This window comes from Dama dama, chromosome 12 (genome assembly GCF_033118175.1).
Source record: "Dama dama isolate Ldn47 chromosome 12, ASM3311817v1, whole genome shotgun sequence".
Lineage (NCBI taxonomy): Eukaryota > Metazoa > Chordata > Mammalia > Artiodactyla > Cervidae > Dama > Dama dama.
In genome coordinates this window covers 44,727,385-44,748,963 of record NC_083692.1, presented here as the reverse complement: position 1 = coordinate 44,748,963, position 21,579 = coordinate 44,727,385, and the positions used below count along the sequence as shown (strand labels likewise).

At 39.7% G+C, this 21,579-nt stretch overlaps 1 protein-coding gene across 4 annotated transcripts in view; it reads left to right on the top strand.

Moving 5' to 3' along the window:
* MYO5A (myosin VA) overlaps positions 1 to 21,579 on the top strand; it is a 200,126-nt gene that overhangs the window by 117,798 nt on the left and 60,749 nt on the right. For all 4 annotated transcript variants that reach the window (XM_061157181.1, XM_061157180.1, XM_061157179.1 and 1 more), the window contains exons 13-20: positions 1,048 to 1,173; positions 2,779 to 2,862; positions 8,805 to 8,966; positions 10,164 to 10,261; positions 12,274 to 12,360; positions 12,449 to 12,557; positions 14,760 to 14,971; positions 16,496 to 16,652. In XM_061157181.1, coding sequence (XP_061013164.1) covers positions 1,048 to 1,173; positions 2,779 to 2,862; positions 8,805 to 8,966; positions 10,164 to 10,261; positions 12,274 to 12,360; positions 12,449 to 12,557; positions 14,760 to 14,971; positions 16,496 to 16,652 — 1,035 coding nt within the window. The remainder of the gene's footprint in view (positions 1 to 1,047; positions 1,174 to 2,778; positions 2,863 to 8,804; positions 8,967 to 10,163; positions 10,262 to 12,273; positions 12,361 to 12,448; positions 12,558 to 14,759; positions 14,972 to 16,495; positions 16,653 to 21,579) is intronic.

Below are 21,579 nucleotides of genomic sequence, written 5' to 3'. Positions count from 1 at the left end.
CTTGTTTTATATCCCTGGATATGTCCCAGTGTCTCCTTGTTTACAGTCTATGGGAACTTGAATAGAATTTGTATCCTACTGTTGTATAAATATTGTATAAATCTTAATTATGTTGAACTGGTTCACAGTGCTTTTCAGATCTAGTAGATCCTTCTACTTCTCTGTTGATTCATTCTATTAATTTTTGATTTTGAAACTCCAACTAAAATCTTGATTTATCTACTTAAAAAAATACTTGTAAAAGGTGAAAGATTTATACGATCTGAAGAGAAACCAGTGGAACTATAATGTAACCTTGTTCTATATTTTTCAAATCTCCTGTAAATGTGTTATCATACTTTCATAATTTAAAGAAATAAAAATTTTTACAAATGTAAGAAGTTTATAGAATGATACTATTTGTATCCATGGCTTTAAAGACAGATAAAGCAGTTGGTGGAAATGGCGAAAGGAGACTATTCTCTGTTTTACAGCTTTCTGAATTATATAAATAATCTACTATGTGCAAATGTTATCTTTATTTAACAAATTGTTTAAAATATATGATAATCATGGTGTTTCATCTTTCATTTGTGAGGCTTTCATTGTTTTAAAAATATATTGAGTATTTATTTGATGACCCTTGGTCCAGGCAGATTGAGTTACTCAAAGCTTGGGCTGAGTCACCCATGGGCAGGTCTCAGTCGTTGCTTTTCGTTCCCAGGTGGCGCTAGTGGTAAAGAATCTGCCTGCCAATGCAAGAGACCCAAGAATCTTAAGTTTGATACCTGGGTCAGACAGACCCCCTGGAGTAGGAAATGGCAATCCACTTTAGTATTCTTGCCTGAAAAATTACATGGACAGAGGAAAACACACACACACACACACACAGACACCCCAATCATTGATTTGGGACCTCTGAGAGAGAAATGTGAAAGGAATGAGTTCCTGAATTGGATGTTGAAGTTGTTAGGCAAAGCCAAAACACAGTCTCTTGGGTGATGCATCAGAAGAATCTCATAATAATATTCACCTTGTTTTCTTACTCTTTTTTTCCCCTGAATGTAGATGCCTAAAGGTACAGATGACACCTGGGCCCAAAAATTGTACAACACACATTTGAACAAATGTGCACTATTTGAGAAGCCCCGCCTATCAAACAAAGCTTTCATTATCCAGCATTTTGCTGACAAAGTAAGGAAGCTTTATTATCTCTTTTCTATTTGAATACTTAAGTTCAGGAGGAAAAAAATCAATAGTCAATAGATAGCAGTTTTTTCTTTGCTGAGCTTTCATTCTTTAGCTCTTTTTTGGAAAAGTAAGCTTAATTGTTGAAGAAGGCAATGGCACCCCACTCCAGTACTCTTGCCTGGAAAAATCCCATGGACGGAGGAGCCTGGTAGGCTGCAGTTCATGAGGTTGCAAAGAGTTGGACACGTCTGAGCGACTTCACTTTCACTTTTCACTTTCATGCATTGGAGGAGGAAATGGCAACCCACTCCAGTATTCTTGCCTGGAGAATCCCAGGGACGGGGTAGCCTGGTGGGCTGCCGTCTGTGGGGTCGCACAGAGTCGGACATGACTGAAGCAACCTAGCAGCAGCAGCAGAAGCAAGCTTAATTGTTGGTTTATTGGTTTAACCTAAATGGAATTATATTATGAAATAAGTGAGTGTTTACAGTCCTGTATATATAATTCTGAAATCCAAGAAACTCTGAAATACACAAGTATTTTCATAATCCATTTAGTGGCTAAACCTGATCTTTGACCTGAAGTAACATGAGGTTATTTATAGTCTTTATTTACCCCAGTTAGGTGGATATTTATATATTTCAGTATATAAATATTAATATGTTTGATTACAGATTGCTGCTTCAGGTCTACTTAAAGATTCTGGGTTCTAAAGCATAGTGACCCCAGAGGTTTCAGAAAAGAAATTGTGGACGAGTGTGGCCCTCTGAGATTGATTCAGTGGGTCCCTGCTAATAAGGCATGCAGACCTGCTGCTTCTCAGGTTCTAGAGTCTACTCAGAAAATCTGGAGCTATGACACTAGTTTATGTTTCAAGGAGGTTATGGGGGTAGGCTTCTGGTAAGTTTCCCATGGTCCCTGTCAGGAATTGACAGTTTTCAGAGTCTGTCCTTCGTGTAGCTGGAGATCTTTAGATGGCTTCAGGGCCACCTAAGGGCTTTGTAGTACAGACTGGGGACCCTTGAGTGGTAGATAGCCGAAGTCTTTTAGAAACGGGGAGCATCCAGTCTCATGTAGGCCTACTTACCAGCTCATACAGTATTTACCCAGCCTCCACCTCTGTCCATGATCATCACTTCAGCTTTCTGCCAGATAGCTATTTCTGCCAAATAGCTATCAGAAGAGGGTCCTTCTGACCCTCTCTCTCACTTCAGTCTCTTCTTCCCCAAAGGAGACTTTCCCCTGCAGAAAGGTGAACCAGGTTTGGAGGAGATACAGTGGTTGGCCTTGGGGGAGCTCTCTTTGACTTGCTTGAGAGAAGAGAACAGCTTCTTATGAGTCTGCTTATGCATGAATTGGGATCACCTTTTAGATCACAGTTAATCAGCACTGCCACTGCTCTCTAGGAAAAGCAGTATTTCAGAGTTTCACTCTAGAGTTAACATGCTTCTTACCAAGAATGATACTAGTTTCTTAGAATAAAACTAATAACACTTCACTGAGAGCCCATCATATAGCCTGGGCCTAATACTTATTTTTGTTGTTGATGATATATTGTATCTCTGCAAAGCTTTTATTAGCTAATGAGATTTTCCAATGTATTTTCAGGTGGAATACCAGTGTGAAGGCTTTCTGGAAAAGAATAAAGACACCGTTTTTGAAGAACAAATTAAAGTTCTTAAATCAAGCAAGGTAACTTTGTATAGGCTTTCTCCAATCAGAATATATTCATTAAAATGTTCATGATTTACGCATTAGCTTTTTCACAATAATAATAATTTTTCTAACAAAAATCAGCCTTATTGTTGATTTAATTTATCAAATAGATGTGTCATGTCGTATTTTAAATGCTTTACAAACGTTAATTCATCTAATCCTATGATGAGGTGATATTATCACTGCTCCCGTTTTACAGAGGTGGGAACTGAGGCACAGAAACTGTAGCTAGTCAGTTTCCAAGCCAAATTAAAATTCAGGCTGTTGAGCTGAGAGTCTGCATTTTTAACCATGATGCAGTAGTACTTTATGTGAAATTATTGCCTCACAGCAGTTCCAGGCTCTCTTGTGCCTTTGTGAGACACCATAAGAGAAAATTGATGGTTTTTGTTTTTTGCTATGTCATTTTGAAGGAATGCACCAGAAACATGGCCTTAAGCATTCCATCAGGTAAAAACTGACCTCTGGATCACTGACTGAGTGCAATTTCAGATGTGGTCCGAAGCACTTTGAAATTATTCTTCTGAGGCTTAGATACCAGAAACACTGCATTCTAGTAGGAAAAGAATATTCCAGATTGTAATGAACTGTGATGTATATCTGGAGTTGATTATGAGGTCGATCCCAACCTCCACCCTCTGACTCTCATCGGGAAAGCATTGGGAGGGAAGCACAGCTCAGGTTCATCCTACAGGGAGCAAACCAGGAAGTTAGTTACTTGGTTACTTGGTTTAACAAAGTAGATATTCAAGTATTCAGTGAAAGATTAAAAATATTCATGTGAATTCTTACGGATTTCTGACCAGCACTTTCTGTTTTTCTGTTTTTTTCTAAGAAAGTCCTTTTTAACTTCAATGGAATGTTATATGAACATTTTGAATAAAATGTTTTTGAAATAAAAACTTTTGCTTTCAATTATTTTGATAATAGAAAGATCATATAAGGACCAAATTCCAGTTTTAACTCTCAGAAAATAATGAGTCTATTGTCTTAAGTATCTGTAGGAAAAGTCAGTTTTTCACTTATCCTTGTAAGCCCTGAATATTAATGCTTTATAACTCATAGGAATGATGTGTAAGAGAAAATTCTCTCACAGTGCCAATTACTGATGTTGTTTACTTTTTGTTGTTGTTCAAAAACAGTCAGGTCCAACTCTTTACGACCCCATGGCCTGTAGCACGCCAGGGCTTCCTGGCCTTCACTATGTCCTGGAGTTTGCTCAAACTTATATCTGTTGAGTTGATGATGACATCCAACTGTCTCATCCTCTGTTACCCCCTTTTCTTCCTGCCCTCAATCTTTTCCAGCATCAGAGTCTTTTCCAACAAGTTGGCTCTTTGCATCAGGTAGTCAAAGTATCGGAGCTTTAGCTTTAGTATCAGTTATTCCAATGAATATTCAGGGTTGATTTCCTTTAGGATTGACTGGTTTGATCTCCTCGCAGTCCAAGAGACTCTCAATAGTCTTCTCCAGCTCCATGTTCGAAAGCATCAATTCTTTGGTGCTCAGCCTTCTTTATGGCCCAACTCTCATATCCATACATGACTACAGGAAAAACCATAGCTTTGACTATACAGATCTTTGTTGGCAAAGTGAAAAACCATGGAATTCTAATGGTACTACTCTAAATAATTTAGCTTACACTGAGCATTCATCGATTCTTATTCCCCAGGCACCCATAATCTTTTGTGACTTTATTCTGAACTTTTCTGATTGGCTAGTGAATCCTTAACTTCCAGAAAGTAGCTGTGCATTCTGAGGAATCATTTGGGGTGACTTCCAGTCTCTATGGGGCTTCCCAGGTGGCACTAGTGGTAAAGAACCCGCCTGCCAATGCAGGAGACATAAGAGACATGAGTTCGATCCCTGGGTTGGCAGGATCCCCTGGAGAAGGGCATCTTCTCAGTATTCTTGCCTAGAGAACTCCCGGTTAGAGAAACCTGGTGGGCCACAGGGTTGCAAAGAGCTGGACACGACTGCAGTGACTTAGCCGGCACAGCCCGTCTCCATAGCGCTGCTGCAGTTGGGGCAGAGGGGGTGTGAGATGCACACCCACTGCTCCCAGTCAGCAGAGAAAACACACCCCAAGGGTATGAGCTTCATATTTTAATTTTTCTGTATCTGAGAGGAAGTAAGTGTAACCTACTGCTGATTTGTACTCTTGGAAGTACTAACTTGAGAAGATCAATATTTGTGTCATGTGCTTTATTTTTGTGGTGATACAGTGTGGGGTTCTGTTTGTGCGTGTATCTGTTTTGTCTTGTTTTTTCCTGTAGTTTTGCAGCTTCTGGCCAAAATTGTCAACTTAAAAAAGAATTAAGGTATTAAAAAAACTTAACAGAAGGTGTCTTAATTTATATTTTCCCACCATAAAAATATCTTCTGTTGCCACATCAAATATCAGGAAATACATAAATTGGGATTCGACTAAATACTATTAAATTGCAGTTCTACCAAATACCATGAAAAAGAATTGTAACCTCTGCTCTCAGTGTTGCTAATTGATGAGGGGAAGCACAGTTCATCTACTGAGCTTATGCTGCAAACCTCTGATCTGTAAAATAGACTCATGATAGTATCTTCTTTCAAGTGTTGTTATGAAGATTAAATAGGTTGTATTAAGCTCTCAGAGCAGTACTTCATGTATAAAAAGTTTAATGAATAATGGTGTTGTTACTGAGATGATTTCCCACATCTTCATGAAGCAGTTACTTGGATGCTTCTGTCTTTTTTAATACTATTTCATAGACATATAGGTTCAGTCTTAAACTATTCAGATTCCTTTCTTAAGTATAGACAGATCAAAGAAACAAGATGGAATGTCCAGGCATATCTACCTACTTATATATCTGACTGTTTCTCTGCCTTTCTTTCTTCAAATAAAGTTGGAATCCTCAGTCAATAGGATGAGGAGTGCTGAGACTGTGTAACCTGGTTGGTTTGAGATCCATGAGGAAGGCCAGTGTGGCTGGAGTGAGTAGGTGATGGTAGGTGAGTAGAATGTGTAGGATGGGTAGAGAGAGGCCACTTTTTGGAGGGAAGTATGGTAAAGAGTTGGAGAAGGAAATGGCAACCCACTCCAATATGCTTGCCTGGAGAACCCCACGGAGCCTGGAGTGTGCTACAGTTCATAGGATCGCAAAGAGTTGGACACAACTTAGCAACTGAACAACAACAACAATGGTAAAGAGTATGGATTTTATTCCTGTTGTTTTGAAAAGTTTGGACAGTTTTCATATGGGGGATGATATGCTATTGTGTGGAGATTTGGGGAAGGCTGGAAATGGGGAGTAGTAATCCAGGGAAGAGACAGTGGATTAAGATACTGAAGTTGAAGTTATAGCAGTGGAAATGGCTTATCATTTATTTGTGGGGAGAGTTGACAGGTCTTGTTAATGGTTTGAGTATGGAGAGTGAGAAAAGGGGAGAAATTGAAGATTATTTCTGTGTTTTGGGCCTCAGTGCTGGAAATGGTGCCACTTACTGAGGTGAAGACATAAAAGATCAAGCTTTGAGAGAAAGAATCAAAAGAGTTCTGTCTTGGACTCATGGAGATGGAGAACAGACTTGCGGTTGCCCAGGGGGAATGGGTTGGGGGAGGGGTGGGGTGGGAGGTTGGAGTTAGCAGATAGAAGCTATTATATATAAAGTGGATTGGGCTTCCCTCATGGCTTAGACGGTAAAGCGCATCTGCCTGCAGTGCGGGAGACCCAGGTTTAATCCCTGGTTTGGGAGATCCCCTGGAGAAGGAAATGGCAACCCACTCCAGTACTGGAAAATTCCATGGACTGAGGAGCCTGGTGGGCTATAGTCCATGGGGTCGCAAAGAGTCGGACATGACTGAGCAACTTTTCTTTCACAAAGTGGATTAGCAACAAGGTCCTACTGTTGCAGCACAGGGAACTGTATTCAATATCCTATGACAAACCATAATGGGAGAGAATATGAAAAAAGAACATATATGTATGTATCAGAGTCACTTTGCTTTTAGTGGAAATTAGCATGACATTGTGGATCAGCTATGCTTCAATTAAAATAAAAGTTCTGTCTTGGACATGTTTTGCCCAAGATGGCAATTAAGTAGTCAAGTGGACATATCACATAGGAAGTTGGAAATGTAAGTCAGCAGGTCAGAAGGAAAGTCAGAGTAGGTCATATAAATTCATAGTCTTTAGAGCAAGATGGCACTTAAAGCAATAGCACTGGATAAGATTGCTTAGGGAGAACAAGTAGGTTAAAATAGTAGAGAATAAGGCTTTCAACTTCTGGAGATTGGCCTGAGGAAGAACCAGTAAAGAAGTCTGGAAAAATGGCCATGAGGAGGCAGGAACGCTGCCTAAAGAAGAAATCTTAGAGTAGTTTCTAATATGACAATGTAAAACCCACTTTTTAGAAATGGAAACTCAATATAGGGAATTTTAAATTCATAATTTGTATAAAGAGGACACAAAACTTATGCATATACATGTGTGTGTGTATATTCTGAACTCTCAACATTGAGCAGTTTTCTGGTAGATATTGTAGAGATTTAGTTAAATTGTAGCACCAGTGGTGAATATGATATTTCAAACCAGCTCTATTAACCATTGTACACAGAAGAGACAAAAACAAATTTAGGTAGGCAGTGCTAATGTAGAGCTACCAACTTGTAAATGATAGAACAGTATAGATAGATTCCAGAGTACTTGGCCTATTATCAAGTAACTTAACATCTTAACTCCGTGCTGAGTTTTCAGGTCAAATCTATTAGGAACTCTTATTTTTCCCCTTTGTAATACAATATAATGGTAAAACATTCCCCCCTCCCCTACTTTATAGCCAACCAAGCTATATGAACTCTGTAAATCAAAGGATACATTCATTTGTATAGCAGCCGTTATTGGTATGTCATGTATAACAATTTGTTATATACATCATGAATTATATCCTAAAGTATCCTTATAGTTAATATACACATTGTAGCTAACAAAATTAACTGATTTTGTTGTGTAATGAAAAAATTCTCTTAAGAAAATTATTTCTTCCAGAGATACTCTGAGATTATTAGATAAATAATTGTTGTTGCAATTATACTTTGACTTATAAAAAGGATTTATTTTATTTCTATGGAATGCATCACTATTGCAAAGATATGTACATATATCAAAACGTTCCTGTTTATTAGTTTGAAGTCTCTTTTGTTCCGTAAATTTTTTTCCCAACCACTTTAACTTATACTATCCATTCATTTATTAACTACCAGATCTTTTAATAGTCTTTCATTTCATTATCCTGATAGAACACAAAACTGATTGCAGGAATTATGCAGTTAAGTTATAAATCCTTTGAAAACAAATGCAAAGCTTTACTCTTTTTCCTATAATCCAAACTACTTTCTAAAAATTACTATTAATTCATGATTTTTTTAAATCTTATATTGTAGAACTAGTTCTTGACACCCTTCCCGATGTAATGTTTTTTAGCTGATGCTAACCATTTGAATTTGTGTGTAGATAAATGAAGCACGATGATGGAACATTTTGTGGAACCGAGGTGATAAAATAGGACTTTCAGTTAGTCTTTTGCTCATAAAATAATTGTCATTTAAAACCAGTAAAATGTTTAAAATTTAAAATCGATGGGCATTTCCCATGGATTAAGATTTCAGATCTCAGCAAAGCAGTTTTGATTTCATTTTCCCCAGAAAAGGTTGTAGAATTATTGCATTTTCCACCTATATTTCTGTAGCACTTATGTTAACTTCTGCTCATATTTTTGGCTCCTACCACAGATATTGATTATTTCTGGAATGTGACTCTGAATGGAGTTACTTAAGGAAGGGAATCACTATGGATTGCAAATCATCCTAATGTTTCTGTAAAGATTTCCATTTGAGTTTGGGTTTAGAGTGTAATTTCCTTTTACTATTTCTGACTCAGTTTAAGATGCTACCAGAATTATTTCAAGACGATGAGAAGGCCATCAGCCCAACCTCAGCCACCTCTTCAGGGCGCGTGCCTCTCACCCGCATTCCTTCCAAGCCCACCAAAGGCAGACCAGGCCAGACGGCCAAAGAGCACAAGAAAACAGTGGGGCACCAGGTGAGTTCCGGGAGCCGTCGCTGCGGTGCTGCTTCCCTTATGACTCCACTGGAGCCTCAGGTCTTCCTTTGTCAGCCTCCCAGGTGGGGTCCTCAGGTGACAAGAGGCTGGAGCGCTCCCTGTGAGAATGTGGAACTCTGTCCGTTCATACTTCCGTACTGCTTCTCTCATATCACAGACCCATGACTGTAGAAGCTTTGCCCAAAATCATTTTTTCTACATTTTAATTCTTCTAGGGCAAATTTTCCCTCACAAACCACTGCTGCCTTTGTTTTGGTCTCTGGCTGTTTCCTCTCTGGAGTTGTACAACTCCTGCAGCCCAGGAACCCTGCCCCCTCATTTCTGATGTCTTGTGCACCCAGGGGTAGGTGGGGGGGAGGCACGGGAAACATGACAGACAAGCTTTGTGCCCGAACAAGGGTTTGGGCCTTGGGCAGGAGACTGTGTGCTAGTCAGTTTGTTTTCTTGAGTAGACAAGAAGCAGGGCCTGACACAGGCCCACAGCCCTCAGCCTCATGCCATGTCCCTAAAGGTAACCCCAGCCTGTCTATACACTCTCAGATTCTCCCCCTCATTTCCTGTACTTTTTTGAAGTCATCTGCTACTTTTTTCAGTATTGTACAGCAAAATTCCCACTGTACATGATTAAATGACCTTAATATCCTTAAAGCAAGGTTGTATTTTTAGTCAAAGTTTTGAGTGTACAACAGAAAGCCACAGAAATCTATATTAAAAGTGGGGGGGAAAAGTGTGTGGAAGAGTGAACCCTAATATAATAATAATGATGCTGTGTCCAAATAGATTCATCAACTGTAACAAATGTACCACAGTGATGGGGAAGGTTGATAATGGGGAGGCCATGCCTGTGCCAGGGCAGAGGGTATGTGGGAATTTACTGTGTCTTCTGTCTGACTTTGCGGTAAACCTTAAACCACTCTAAGAAAATAAAGTCTATTTTAAAAGGTCTGAGGGAGAGGGGAAATTAAGAATTTCCCACAGAGCAGAGTAAGCATATGAATGGTAGGGTTTAAGGAAATTTGAACCGAAAGCCCTAGAAGCTCCACTACTGGGGGCCAGTCAGGTTCACAGGTGGCTAAGTCATCTCCACTAGTGCCATTAGAAGAAAAGTTTAGGTTGTTTTATGTCATCTTTGACTTTGACAGACCTTGATGTGCCTTTCTGCTCTTTTTCATGCAGTTCCGAAACTCCCTCCACCTGCTTATGGAGACCCTGAATGCCACTACCCCTCACTATGTGCGCTGTATCAAGCCTAACGACTTCAAGTTCCCATTCACGTAAGTATTTCTCAACTGCTGAATTTAAAAGGATCCATATCTCATAAGGATTGTCGAACCAACAGCTGGGAAAAAAAATACATGGGTGAATCTTCATCCCTTGTAGAAGGAAATGACTAGTTAATAGAATTTTTTTCAGTTTTTGTTCCCTTTTAAGAGTTTGAAAACAGGGACTTCCCTGGTGGTCCAGTGGCCAAGACTTCACGCTCCCACTTGTTGGGGCCTGGATTCAGTTCTTGGTCAGGGAACTAAGATCCACAGGCCATGCAGTGTAGACCGAAAAAAAAAAAAAAAATGTGAGAACAAATTAGCATCTGGCCTTCTGACAATTTTAAACATTTGAGGTCAACCACAAAGTTCTAGTTCTACTTTCTATTTTGAATTTACTTCAGTTTAAGACCTTTTTGGTTAATTTGGGCTTCAGTTAAAACCAGAGCTGGGTGAGATAAGATTGCTTTAGCAAAGGCTCATAATCATCCCTGCTGCTTTTCAACTGTTGAAAGCATCAGAGGAGTCTGCTTTTTACCACGTATCTTGTCCTCCATCAATATCATATGTGAGAGGAAGTTTTTTCCAAAACAGAAACATTTCTCTAATTTTGAAGGTAATGCATGCACATTGTAAAAACAATTTTCAGGAAATATAGAATAGTATAAAAGTAAATGAAAAAGCATTTCATTATACCTAGAGAGGTAATAAGTATTAACTGGCATAGATCCTTCTTGATCAGTCCTTCCCTGCTCTGTGTGTGTATCTGTGAGAAAGAGAGAGAGATTAATAAGAGAGAAGGAATCATGCTGTAATTGCAGTTTTACTTCATTTTCAACTTAATAAATTGTGACTGTTTTCCATTTTCATAAATACAAATCGTTATCACCATTTTAATGGCTACATCATATCCCATTTTAGAGACATACCGTCACTCATTTAAGTTATTCCCTGTTGATGGCCATTTGGGTTATTCTTTGACTATGATTAACATCTTTTGCCAACCATTTCTGTATATTTGCCTGCCTGAATATCTCCTTAGACTGCTGTATTTCTAGAACAGGAATTTGTGGGTCAAAGATTAGGCACCTTCCCAAACACTGTAATAACTCCCACTCTGCAGCATGTGCGTGCTCCTTCACCTATGCCCCTGCCACTCCTGCCCGCTGGAGATTCTGCCTTAGACTGCAGGGCACTTCTCAAAGACTGTTGTATTCTTCTCATTCCCAAGAAGCCTTTCTGGAGGAGCTGAGAAGCAGGAAGAAGCTTTCATGCCCTGGGCAACTCTCCTGGACAGCTCCAGGGCCCGTTACCTTGCATCAACCAACCCCATCTCCCATCACCAACAAAACACTGAGAAGATAGCACCACAGAAGCCTCAGATAGGTCATTCAGGGCATAACTAGGGAGTAAGGGGAGTGATCATCCCGTAAGAAGCAGGCCTTGCTATTTCCTTTTTTAGTGTCAATTTGACATTAAGGTGCTGTTTATCTAGAGTGAACTGCAGGTAAGATATAAAATATTTTTCACTGACATGGACACTGTTAATGATTAGTATGTATACACTGAGTTAAATAGCTTTTAGAACACCAGTAATTAACAACAGCAACAAAAAAACCAACTGGGGCACGTTTAATTTGTTCTTTTTGTTAAAGAAATCTCCAGAGCTGGCCGGTCTTTATTCTGGGATAGCTCTGTCTGGTGAACTAAAGAATTATGAGACCAGCTAGTCAGGCCAAGGCATGTAATGAGTATCGCACAGTACAGAGGAGCTTGGGCTTTTTAAATATGCTCAGAGGTATTTCTTATGAGTTTTTGGTGTATATTCTTACTGCTAGTGATCTTCCCCACTCTCAAAATGGAGTTTTCAATTTTGAATCAGTACTCCAACATTTGAATTTTTTTTTTTCTAATTTATTCATTTGGCTCTTTACAAAAGAATTCAGTCTCTGGATTGAGGACAGTAGTTTGTGGCTAGAACCAGATTTTTTTTGTGTACTAATGATTTCTACCTTTACTCATAGGTTTGATGAGAAGAGGGCAGTGCAGCAGCTGAGAGCATGCGGTGTCCTGGAAACCATTCGGATCAGCGCAGCAGGTTTCCCCTCTCGGTGGGCCTGGCAGTTTTCAAATACAAGGGATCCTCACGGGGGAGGTTCCTGCTCCTTTAGATAAGCTGACATGAGTTTCTTTTCATAGGTGGACTTACCAAGAATTTTTCAGCCGCTATCGGGTCCTAATGAAGCAAAAAGATGTGCTAAGTGACAGAAAGCAAACATGCAAGAATGTTTTAGAGAAACTGATAGTGGTAAGAAAGATTTTCACTCATCTGTATCTGAACAGATGTTTGCCAAAGGCCTTGTGATTATAACCTGTACAAGTCCTAGGGGTGTCCAAATACCACTAATTCAATGAATTCAGGAGTGGGAGGGTAGAGAGGCACACTGTCTTGGAGTTCAAGGCTCCCTGTCTCTACGATGGAAGGACTAGTGAGGACAATACAAGAAACAGGATGGTGAGGCCTGAACCCAGACTTCAGATGCATTCTTTTTAGAACTGGATCATTTTCGATAAAAATTTACCAAGTACTTACTTATGAAAGACACCAGGCCAAATGCTGTGTGATTAAGAAAAAATAAGTCTTAGCCTCAGGTAATATAGTATGTCTTTGAAATCAACACATTTTAAAGACAAGTATAATATACTTTAGTGTCTATGAAATCCTGAGTGAATGAGACAAGAAATCAGAGGAAGACAAAGCCACTTCTGCTTTGGGAAGGAGGAACAATTCATGGGAGACATGTATTTTGAGTCAGGCCCTGAAAAGTGGGTAAGACTGTATAAAACCGGAAGGAGACTATCCTAATAGGGAGCAAAGCACATGGAAGCAGGAAAGCATAGTTTTCTCAAAAAACAGTACAGTAGGATTTTTGTTTTTGCAGTAAAAAATTGGTGCCTGGGGAGTAAGGAATTCGTTAGGAAATGGGGGTTGGTGTTTGAAGGGTCTTGCCTACCAAGCTAAGGCATTTGCAGACTTTAGAATGCATCAGAGCCACCTACAGGACTTGTTGCACTACAGATTGCCAGACCCCACCTCCAGAATTTCTGATTTGGTTGTCTGGGATGTGCCCAATAATTTGCATTTCTATCAAGTCCCCAGTGATGCTGATGCTATTTTGAGGACTACACTTGGATAGCCACTGATATATGTTGTGGAGAATTTAAGATTCATGAAATGTCTTTTAAAGAATATTATATTTTCACTTATTTGACATTAGGTTGGATGAATTAACTCACTTTGAAGTAATTAGTAATAATTACTAGCTATTAATTAGATGTAATATCTCTTCTCTGGTAATAATTTTTTTTTTCTTGAAATAGCTTAGGCCACTTTCCTGGTGATGTATAAACGAATTGGGTCCATTTTGAATTGGCCCAAGTCCTTTCTAGGGAATGAAGAGCAGAAAGTAGGGACAGTCATCCACACCAGCTTCTTCCCCTAGACCTCTGCCAGCTGAGCTTGAGGACCACAGGGCAGAGGAGGGCAGCCCTGGGGAGCAGGGAGATGGGGAGCTGAGATGAGAGGGGGCTGGGAGAGGGAACCACTTACTAGCTTTTCCAGCTAGCTTCCTTTGTAAGATTTATTGATTTAAATTAAAATAGTTTTAGATGTATGTGATTTCCTATTTTCTCTTTTCATGTACAGATAGAAAATATTAGCTTACAGTGAAAAGTTATTTTCTCTGTTTTCACGTCAAATTTCAGATCACAATATTGATTGTTGCAAATAAACTCTACTCTTTCAATGTGAGATGCTTAATTAATCACATGCTTTTAGATACGTTGGGTCAGAATGTAATAGACCAAAAATAGCATGCCTATCTATCTGTGTTTACTGCTCAACTTTGCTTATAATCAGAAGTCAGTGAGCATTATAAATGATTATATTTTTGAAATTTGTAGACGGACAGTCTATTGATAAAAACAAGAGATAACTGTTGAGAAACTTAACTCTTAACATGAATATGCAGCATTTTTTATCTTTTTGTTTTTATTTTGTATGTATTACTTCCTGCCTTTTTCTTCACACTGGTGTTTTTGTCCCTTCAGCTTTCTCATGGAACTCACAGCCCGATGTAATCCTTACAGTCCGGGTCAGTCAGAGGGAGTGTGAGCATCTCCATTTCCTTGAGATATTTAAAATACAAACAAGCAAATAGTAGCTGCCTATAACCCACAACCAAGTTTTGGGCCTCAGATAATAATTCCAGGTAGACTAATTCTGGAAAATAACTCTTAAACTGCGGTTTTCCTTAAAGTCCCTTCTATTCGCTCAACTTGCCTAGGATCAAAAAGCTGGCTCCATTAGATACTTGTGATGTAGCCCAAGTTTTAGCTAATAGTTTCATCCCTTTACTGATTCTGCTTTTAGACATATTTTTTTCTCTTTAAAATTCGCTTATTTGGTCATCATTTCTACTTCTGAGTATGTAGTTTCTTCCAAATACAGGACAAGGACAAATACCAGTTTGGGAAGACAAAGATCTTTTTCCGGGCTGGTCAAGTGGCCTATCTAGAAAAATTGAGGGCAGACAAGCTGAGGGCTGCCTGCATCCGGATCCAGAAGACTATTCGAGGGTGGCTGCTGCGGAAGAAGTACCTGCGCATGCGCAAGGCTGCCATCATTGTGCAGAGATACGTGCGAGGCCACCAGGCCCGATGGTAGGTGTCCTGGTGGCGTGTACACGCTGGCTCAGGGAAAGCCAAGATTGGAGAGTGCATCTGATTTATTGTCTAAGCTAGGACAGTTTGGGGTGGGGTGGTCACCCTACCACTTAAGGCAGTTCAGTTCGGTCACTCAGTCATGTCTGACTCTTTCCAACCCCATGGACTGCAGCACACCAGGCCTCCCTGTCCATCACCAACTCCCAGGATTTACCCAAACTCATGGCCATTGAGTCAGTGATGCCATCCAACCATCTCATCCTCTGTCATCTCCTTTTCCTCCTGCCTTCAATCTTTCCCAGCATCAGGGTCTTTTCAAATCAGTCAACTCTTTGCATCAGGTGGCCAAAGTATTGGAGTTTCAGCTTCAACATCAGTCCTTCCAATGAACACTCAGGACTGATCTCCTTTTGGATGGACTGGTTTAATCTCCTTGCAGTCCAAGGGACTCTCAAGAGTCTTCTCCAACACTACAGTTCAAAAGCATCAGTTCTTCGGCACTCAGCTTTCTTTAAAGTCCAATTGTCACATCCACTCAAGGCAACACCTTATCTCTTCTTAGTTCCAAGTAATTAACTCATAAGACAGTTAAATAGAATAGAATTTCACTCACCTTTATGAATCAGATTGAACCTCAAAAAAAATACAAATTACTGTCTACTCATGTCCTCAGTATGTATTTTTTATACATTTATATTGGGCTTCCCTGGTGGCTCAGCTGGTAAAGTATCTGCCTGCAGTGTGGGAGACCTAGGTTCAATCCCTGGGTTGGGAAATCTGCTGGAGAAGGGAAGGGCTACCCACTCCAGTATTCTGGCCTGGAGAATTCCATGGACTGTATAGTCCATGGGGTTGCAGAGAGTCAGACACTAAGCGACTTTCTCTTTCACTTTTAATGGACTTGAAGAAATCATCTGTAAATTAGGGCAATCATGAATATAACCTGTTAAGAATGATTCCATTGAGGCGTTTTTAGGAGCAATAAGCTGAGAACTGTAGAAAAGAATTAACTTACATGTGATTACATATTAGGATAATTTTAATTTAGAGCTATCAGAAGACATGAATCAATGATAAAGAACTTATGCCCAAGTAAATAGATTGAGGAAAAACATCATGCATTAGCAATGGATAGAGCTCAGGAAGCTGGGGATAAGTAGGTATGGTATTACTGTGTAAACTGGTCCGCTGTGTAAGGGGGACATAGCCTGGGGTAATGAGCACAGTCCTAAAAGGAATAAACCTTTATGACCTTTAGCTTCTTGTAAAATTGAGTAATATGGGACATCCCACATTTTAGGGTTAGGTAAGGCTCATTTGAGATAACAGATGGACAGATATTCGGGGATCATACAATAACTACAAATATAAGAAATATAAATGTTGATTTAACATGTATGTTATTAGAATAATCAATGGAAGTACTACTTATTATGCCAAGATATTGGTGCTTTCGTCCTCTACAAAATGTGTTCCTGGGTTTTTCTGACTCCTGACAACTCGCCACTCTTTCTCTACCAGCTATGCTAAGTTCCTGCGCAGAACCAAGGCAGCCACTATCATTCAGAAGTACTGGCGCATGTGTGTAGCTCGCCGGAGATACAAGATCACGCGGACTGCCACGATTGTCCTTCAGTCTTATTTGCGAGGCTACTTGGCCAGAAACAGGTATCACAAGGTGAGGCATTGTCTTCAACTTTTTTATTCGTCCCATTAACATTAATCAAACTCCACGTCTGTACAAAGTGCCACAGGTCCTCCTATGGATGTAGGACTTGTATGGAGACAAGGAAGATCCCCTGGAGAAGGGATAGGCTACCCACTCCAATATTCTTGGGCTTCTCTTGTGGATCAGTGGTAAAGAATTCACCTGCAATGCGGGAGACCTGGGTTTGATCCCTGGTTTGGGAAGATCCCCTGGAGAAGGGAAAGGCTACCCACTCCAGTATTCTGGCCTGGAGAATTCCATGGACTGTATAGTCCACAGGGTCACAGAGGCGGACATGACTGAGCAACTTTCACTTTCCTTTTCAACCAACAATTGAAATATATTTTTAAATATTAAATAATAAGTACATATTTATTTATTTATTAACATGACTTGGAAAAAGAAAGCTTACCTTTTTTATTCCCTTTGTGTATGTAATTGGGAGGGGGGGGAGTGACATTTTAGTTTCCTGTGGCTGCTGTAATACATTACCACCAACTTAGTAGTTGGAAACAAGAGAAATTTCTCATTGAACTTTCTCACAGTTCTAGAGGCAAGAACTGTGAAAACAAGATGTCAACAGAGCTACACTCCCTCCAGAAGCTATGGGGAGAGGACCCATTCCTTGCCTCTTCTAGTGCTGGAGGCCACCAAGATTCCTTATACTTTTGTGCCCATGTCACTCCAAGCCCTGTCTCCATCTTCATTCACATCATCTTCTCTCTGTGTCTAACTTTACTTCCTTTTGTCTGTCTCTTGTAAGAACACTTATGATGGATTTGGGTCCCACCTAGATAATCCAGGATAATCTCTCCATCTCAAGATCCTTAATTATACCTTCAAAGACCCTTTCCCCAAATAAAGTAACACTTACAGATTCATGGAGGAATCTAGGGGTCTTTATTCAGCTAATTATGGTGAGCTTTGAATAGGTAAAGTATATGACAGATGAACAAATGATTAAGAATGAAACAAATTTGGAAGAACTTACCATGATAAAGTGAAATCAAATGTAATATCAATGTAGTTAAAGTTGTATTAACTGGAGTATGATGCTATAGAAATATTTGACAAGTAAGCTTTATGTCTAGCATAATCATTATGACTAGAGATAGTGGATCACCAGATTAGTCTTACCTAATCATCACCTCTAACAATATATGGTCTGGTCGATAAACATTTTTTCTCTTTTTTATTTCAGCAAGGTTTTGAGTCTGTTCTTTAGGTTCATCCACCTTATTAGAACTGACTGAAATGTGTTCCTTTTCATGGCTGAGTAGTATTCCATTGTATGTATGTACCACAGCTTCTTTATCCATTCATCTGTTGATGGACGTATATATAGGTTGCTTCCATGTTCTAGCTATTGTAAATAGTGCTGCAGTGAACACTGGGGTACATGTGTCTTTTTCAACTTTGGTTTCCTCAGGGTATATGCCTAGTAGTAGGATTGCTGGGGCATATGGTGGTTTTATTCTAGTTTTTTAAGGAATCTCCATACCATCTTCCATAGTGACTGTATCAGTTTACATTCCCACCAGAAGTGCAAGAGGGTTCCCTTTTCTCTCCATCTTCTCCAGCACCCTCTCCAGCATTTATTGTTTGTAGACTTTTTGATGATGACCATTCTAACCTGTGTGAGGTGATATCTCATTGTAGTTTTGATTTGCATTTCTCTAGTAATGAGCAATGTTGAATATCTTTTCATGTGTTTGTTAGCCATCTGTGTGTCTTCTTTGGAGAAACGTGTGTTTAGATCTTTTTCCTACTTTTTGATTGGGGTGTTTGTTTTTCTGGTATTGATTTATGTGAGCTGCTTATATATTTTTTAAATTAATCCTTTGTTAGTTGTCATTTCCTATTATTTTTTTCCCATTCTGAGGGTTGTCTTTTCTTCTTGCCTATAGTTTCCTATGCTGTGCAAGAGCTTTTAAGTTTAATTAGGTCCTGCTTGTTTATTTTTGTTTTTATCTCTATTACTCTAGGAGATGGGTCATAGAGGATCTTGCTGTGATTTATGTCATGGAGTGTTCTATGTTTTCCTCTAAGAGTCTTATAGTTTTTGGTCTTACCTTTAGGTATTTAATCCATTTTGATTTTATCTTGGTGTATGGTGTTAGGAAGTGTTCTAGTTTCATTCTTTCACTCATAGCTGTCCAGTTTTCCCAGCACCACTTATTGAAGATGCTATCTTTGCCCCACTGTATATTCTTGCCTCCTTTGTCAAAATTAAGGTACCCACACGTGTGTGGGTTTATCTCTGAGCTTCCTATCTTGTTCCATTGGTCTATATTTCTGTCTTTGTGCCAATACCATACTGTCTTGATGACTGTAGCTTTGTGGTTTAGTCTGGAGACTGTTCTTTAGAATATATTCCTAATAAGCCAGAAATACCCTGATGCTGGGAAAGATTGAAGGCAGGAGGAGAAGGGGATGACAGAGGATGAGATGGTTGGATGGCATCATGGACTCAATGGACATGAGTTTGAGTAAACTCTGGGAGTTGGTGATGGACAGGGAGGTCTGGTGTGCTGCAGTCCATGGGCTCACAAAGAGTCAGACATGACTGAGCGACTGAACTGAACTGAACAGTCTAGATCTTGGAGCCCTTTGGACATTGTTAGAAGGAGAGTCAGTTGAGTGATATAGGACATTTCTCTAATCATAGGCAGTATGTGGGCATACTGGACCCTGGACCCTATTCATGTGTTTGTTTTACTTTCTTAATTTAAATTAATTTTAGACAACAAAGAAAAATAGAAAGCTAGTGAGGGTTGAATGAGCATATTTAAATAGCTGTGCTTTGAAGAAAATTTGAAGACAGTTTCTCCAGGTCTTTCTGCCCATGCCTGCTTTATGGTTAAGTGTTCCTTCTTTTCAAGCATGAGCTTTCAAGGGAATGTAAAGCCTTATTAAACTTGACCTGTTAGATATGCCAAACCGGTTACTCTCCTGTTTTCCTCAGTACTCTCTTTGGGAACATCTGAACTGGGATTTGAGGCTATTGGTTAGCAGTTGAAGTCTCTAGCCAGCTTAGCTCCCACTGTGACTGGACCTAGTGAGGGTACCAGCTTAGAGACTAGTTCATGTATAGGCCAGTGGCACCCCCTTAGTGATCCTTCTAGCTGTGATTCCAATCTCAGCCTCCCCTTCTCCAGCTTTGGGAGGTCCTAAAGTGAAAGCAAGTGTTATTTAATGTCTCTGACTCATCAATGGAAATGAGATTGAGAATGGAAGCTCTAATTATATACTGTTTCCATTTGGCTGAAATTACAGAAATAGACCAATGTCTGAAGTTACATGGGGGAGAAGGAAATTGAATAGGAACATTGGCATTAATAGCTTTGCCATTGTCTGCTGCTTGAGTTGTTTTTTGTTTTTTTTTTTTAATTCTGAAAGCCTTCAGTTTGCCATCACTGAGTTTTACCCAGTTTGTCACTATTCATCCAGATAGACAGGGGCTTCCCTCAGGATTCTGATGTTGAGTGAGATCACAGGATGCCCTGCCCACTGCAGCATGATGCATGGTGACTGCACTTAGTGGGAACTGAAGGCTACCTTGGCATTAGGAAAACAGCCCAAAGGGGTAGTCTTGAGTTAGCTGAAGACACTATATAGGTCTCTGAAACACCTACGTTTATTTTGTTGTTGTTTAGTTGCTAAGTCATGTCTGGCCCCTTTTGGGACCCCATGGACTGTAGCCTGCAAGGCTCTTCTGTCCAGGGGAATTTTCAGGCAATAATATTGGAATGTGTTGCCATTTCCTTCGCCAGAGGATCTTCCTGACACAGGGATCAAACCTACATCTCCTGCTTAGCAGGCTGATTCTTTACCACAGAGCCACCAGGGAAATCCATGTTTGTTTTATATTTGATGACTTTAAACACAACTACTTCTTTCTTTTGTATTATCTGGGATGGCATATGATTTCATTATTTTTCTCAGCTACATAACCTAAAAATAAGAACTGTTTTTTCAATGATCTTACCAAATTGCTACTATCTGAATAGATGGTTTCAGAGATTTTTTACATTTAAAAAAAGTTTCATAAAAGGTATATTGTATCCCTTTATCATAATCACTAGTGAGTACTTAAGTGAATACATTGTAACATTCATATCACACAAGTTAAGTTCAGTTCAGTTCAGTCACTCAGTCATGTCCGACTCTTTGCGACCCAATGAATCACAGCACGCCAGGCCTCCCTGTCCATCACCAACTCCCGGAGTCCACCCAAACCCATGTCTATTGAGTCGGTGATGCCATCCAACGATCTCATCCTCTGTCGTCCCCTTCTCTTGCCCTCAATCTTTCCCAGCATTAGGGTCTTTTCAAATGAGTCAACTCTCCGCATCAGGTGGCCAAAGTATTGGAGTTTCAGCTTCAACATCAGTCCTTCCAATGAACACCCAGGACTGATCTCCTTTAGGATGGACTGGTTGGATCTCCTTGCAGTCCAAGGGACTCTCACGAGTTTTCTCCAACACCACAGTTCAAAAGCCATCAATTCTTCAGCGCTCAGCTTTCTTTATAGTCCAACTCTCACATCCATACATGACCACTGGAAAAACCATAGCCTTGACTAGACGGACCTTGGTTGACAAATTAATGTCTGCTTTTTAATATGCTGTCTAGGTTGGTCATAACTTTCCTTCCAAGGAGTAAGCATCTTTTAATTTCATGGGTGCAGTCACCATCTGCAGTGATTTTGGAGTCCCAAAAAATAAAGTCAGCCACTGTTTCCCCATCTATTTGCCATTTTATAAAATCATAGTTTTGAAAGGACCTCAAAATCTTGCTAGTTCAACCCTTCCTAAAATTTAAGAATTTCCCTATCATTCCTGGAAATTGTTTGCACAATCTCTGCTTGATGGTCATTAGTGACAAGAGATTTATC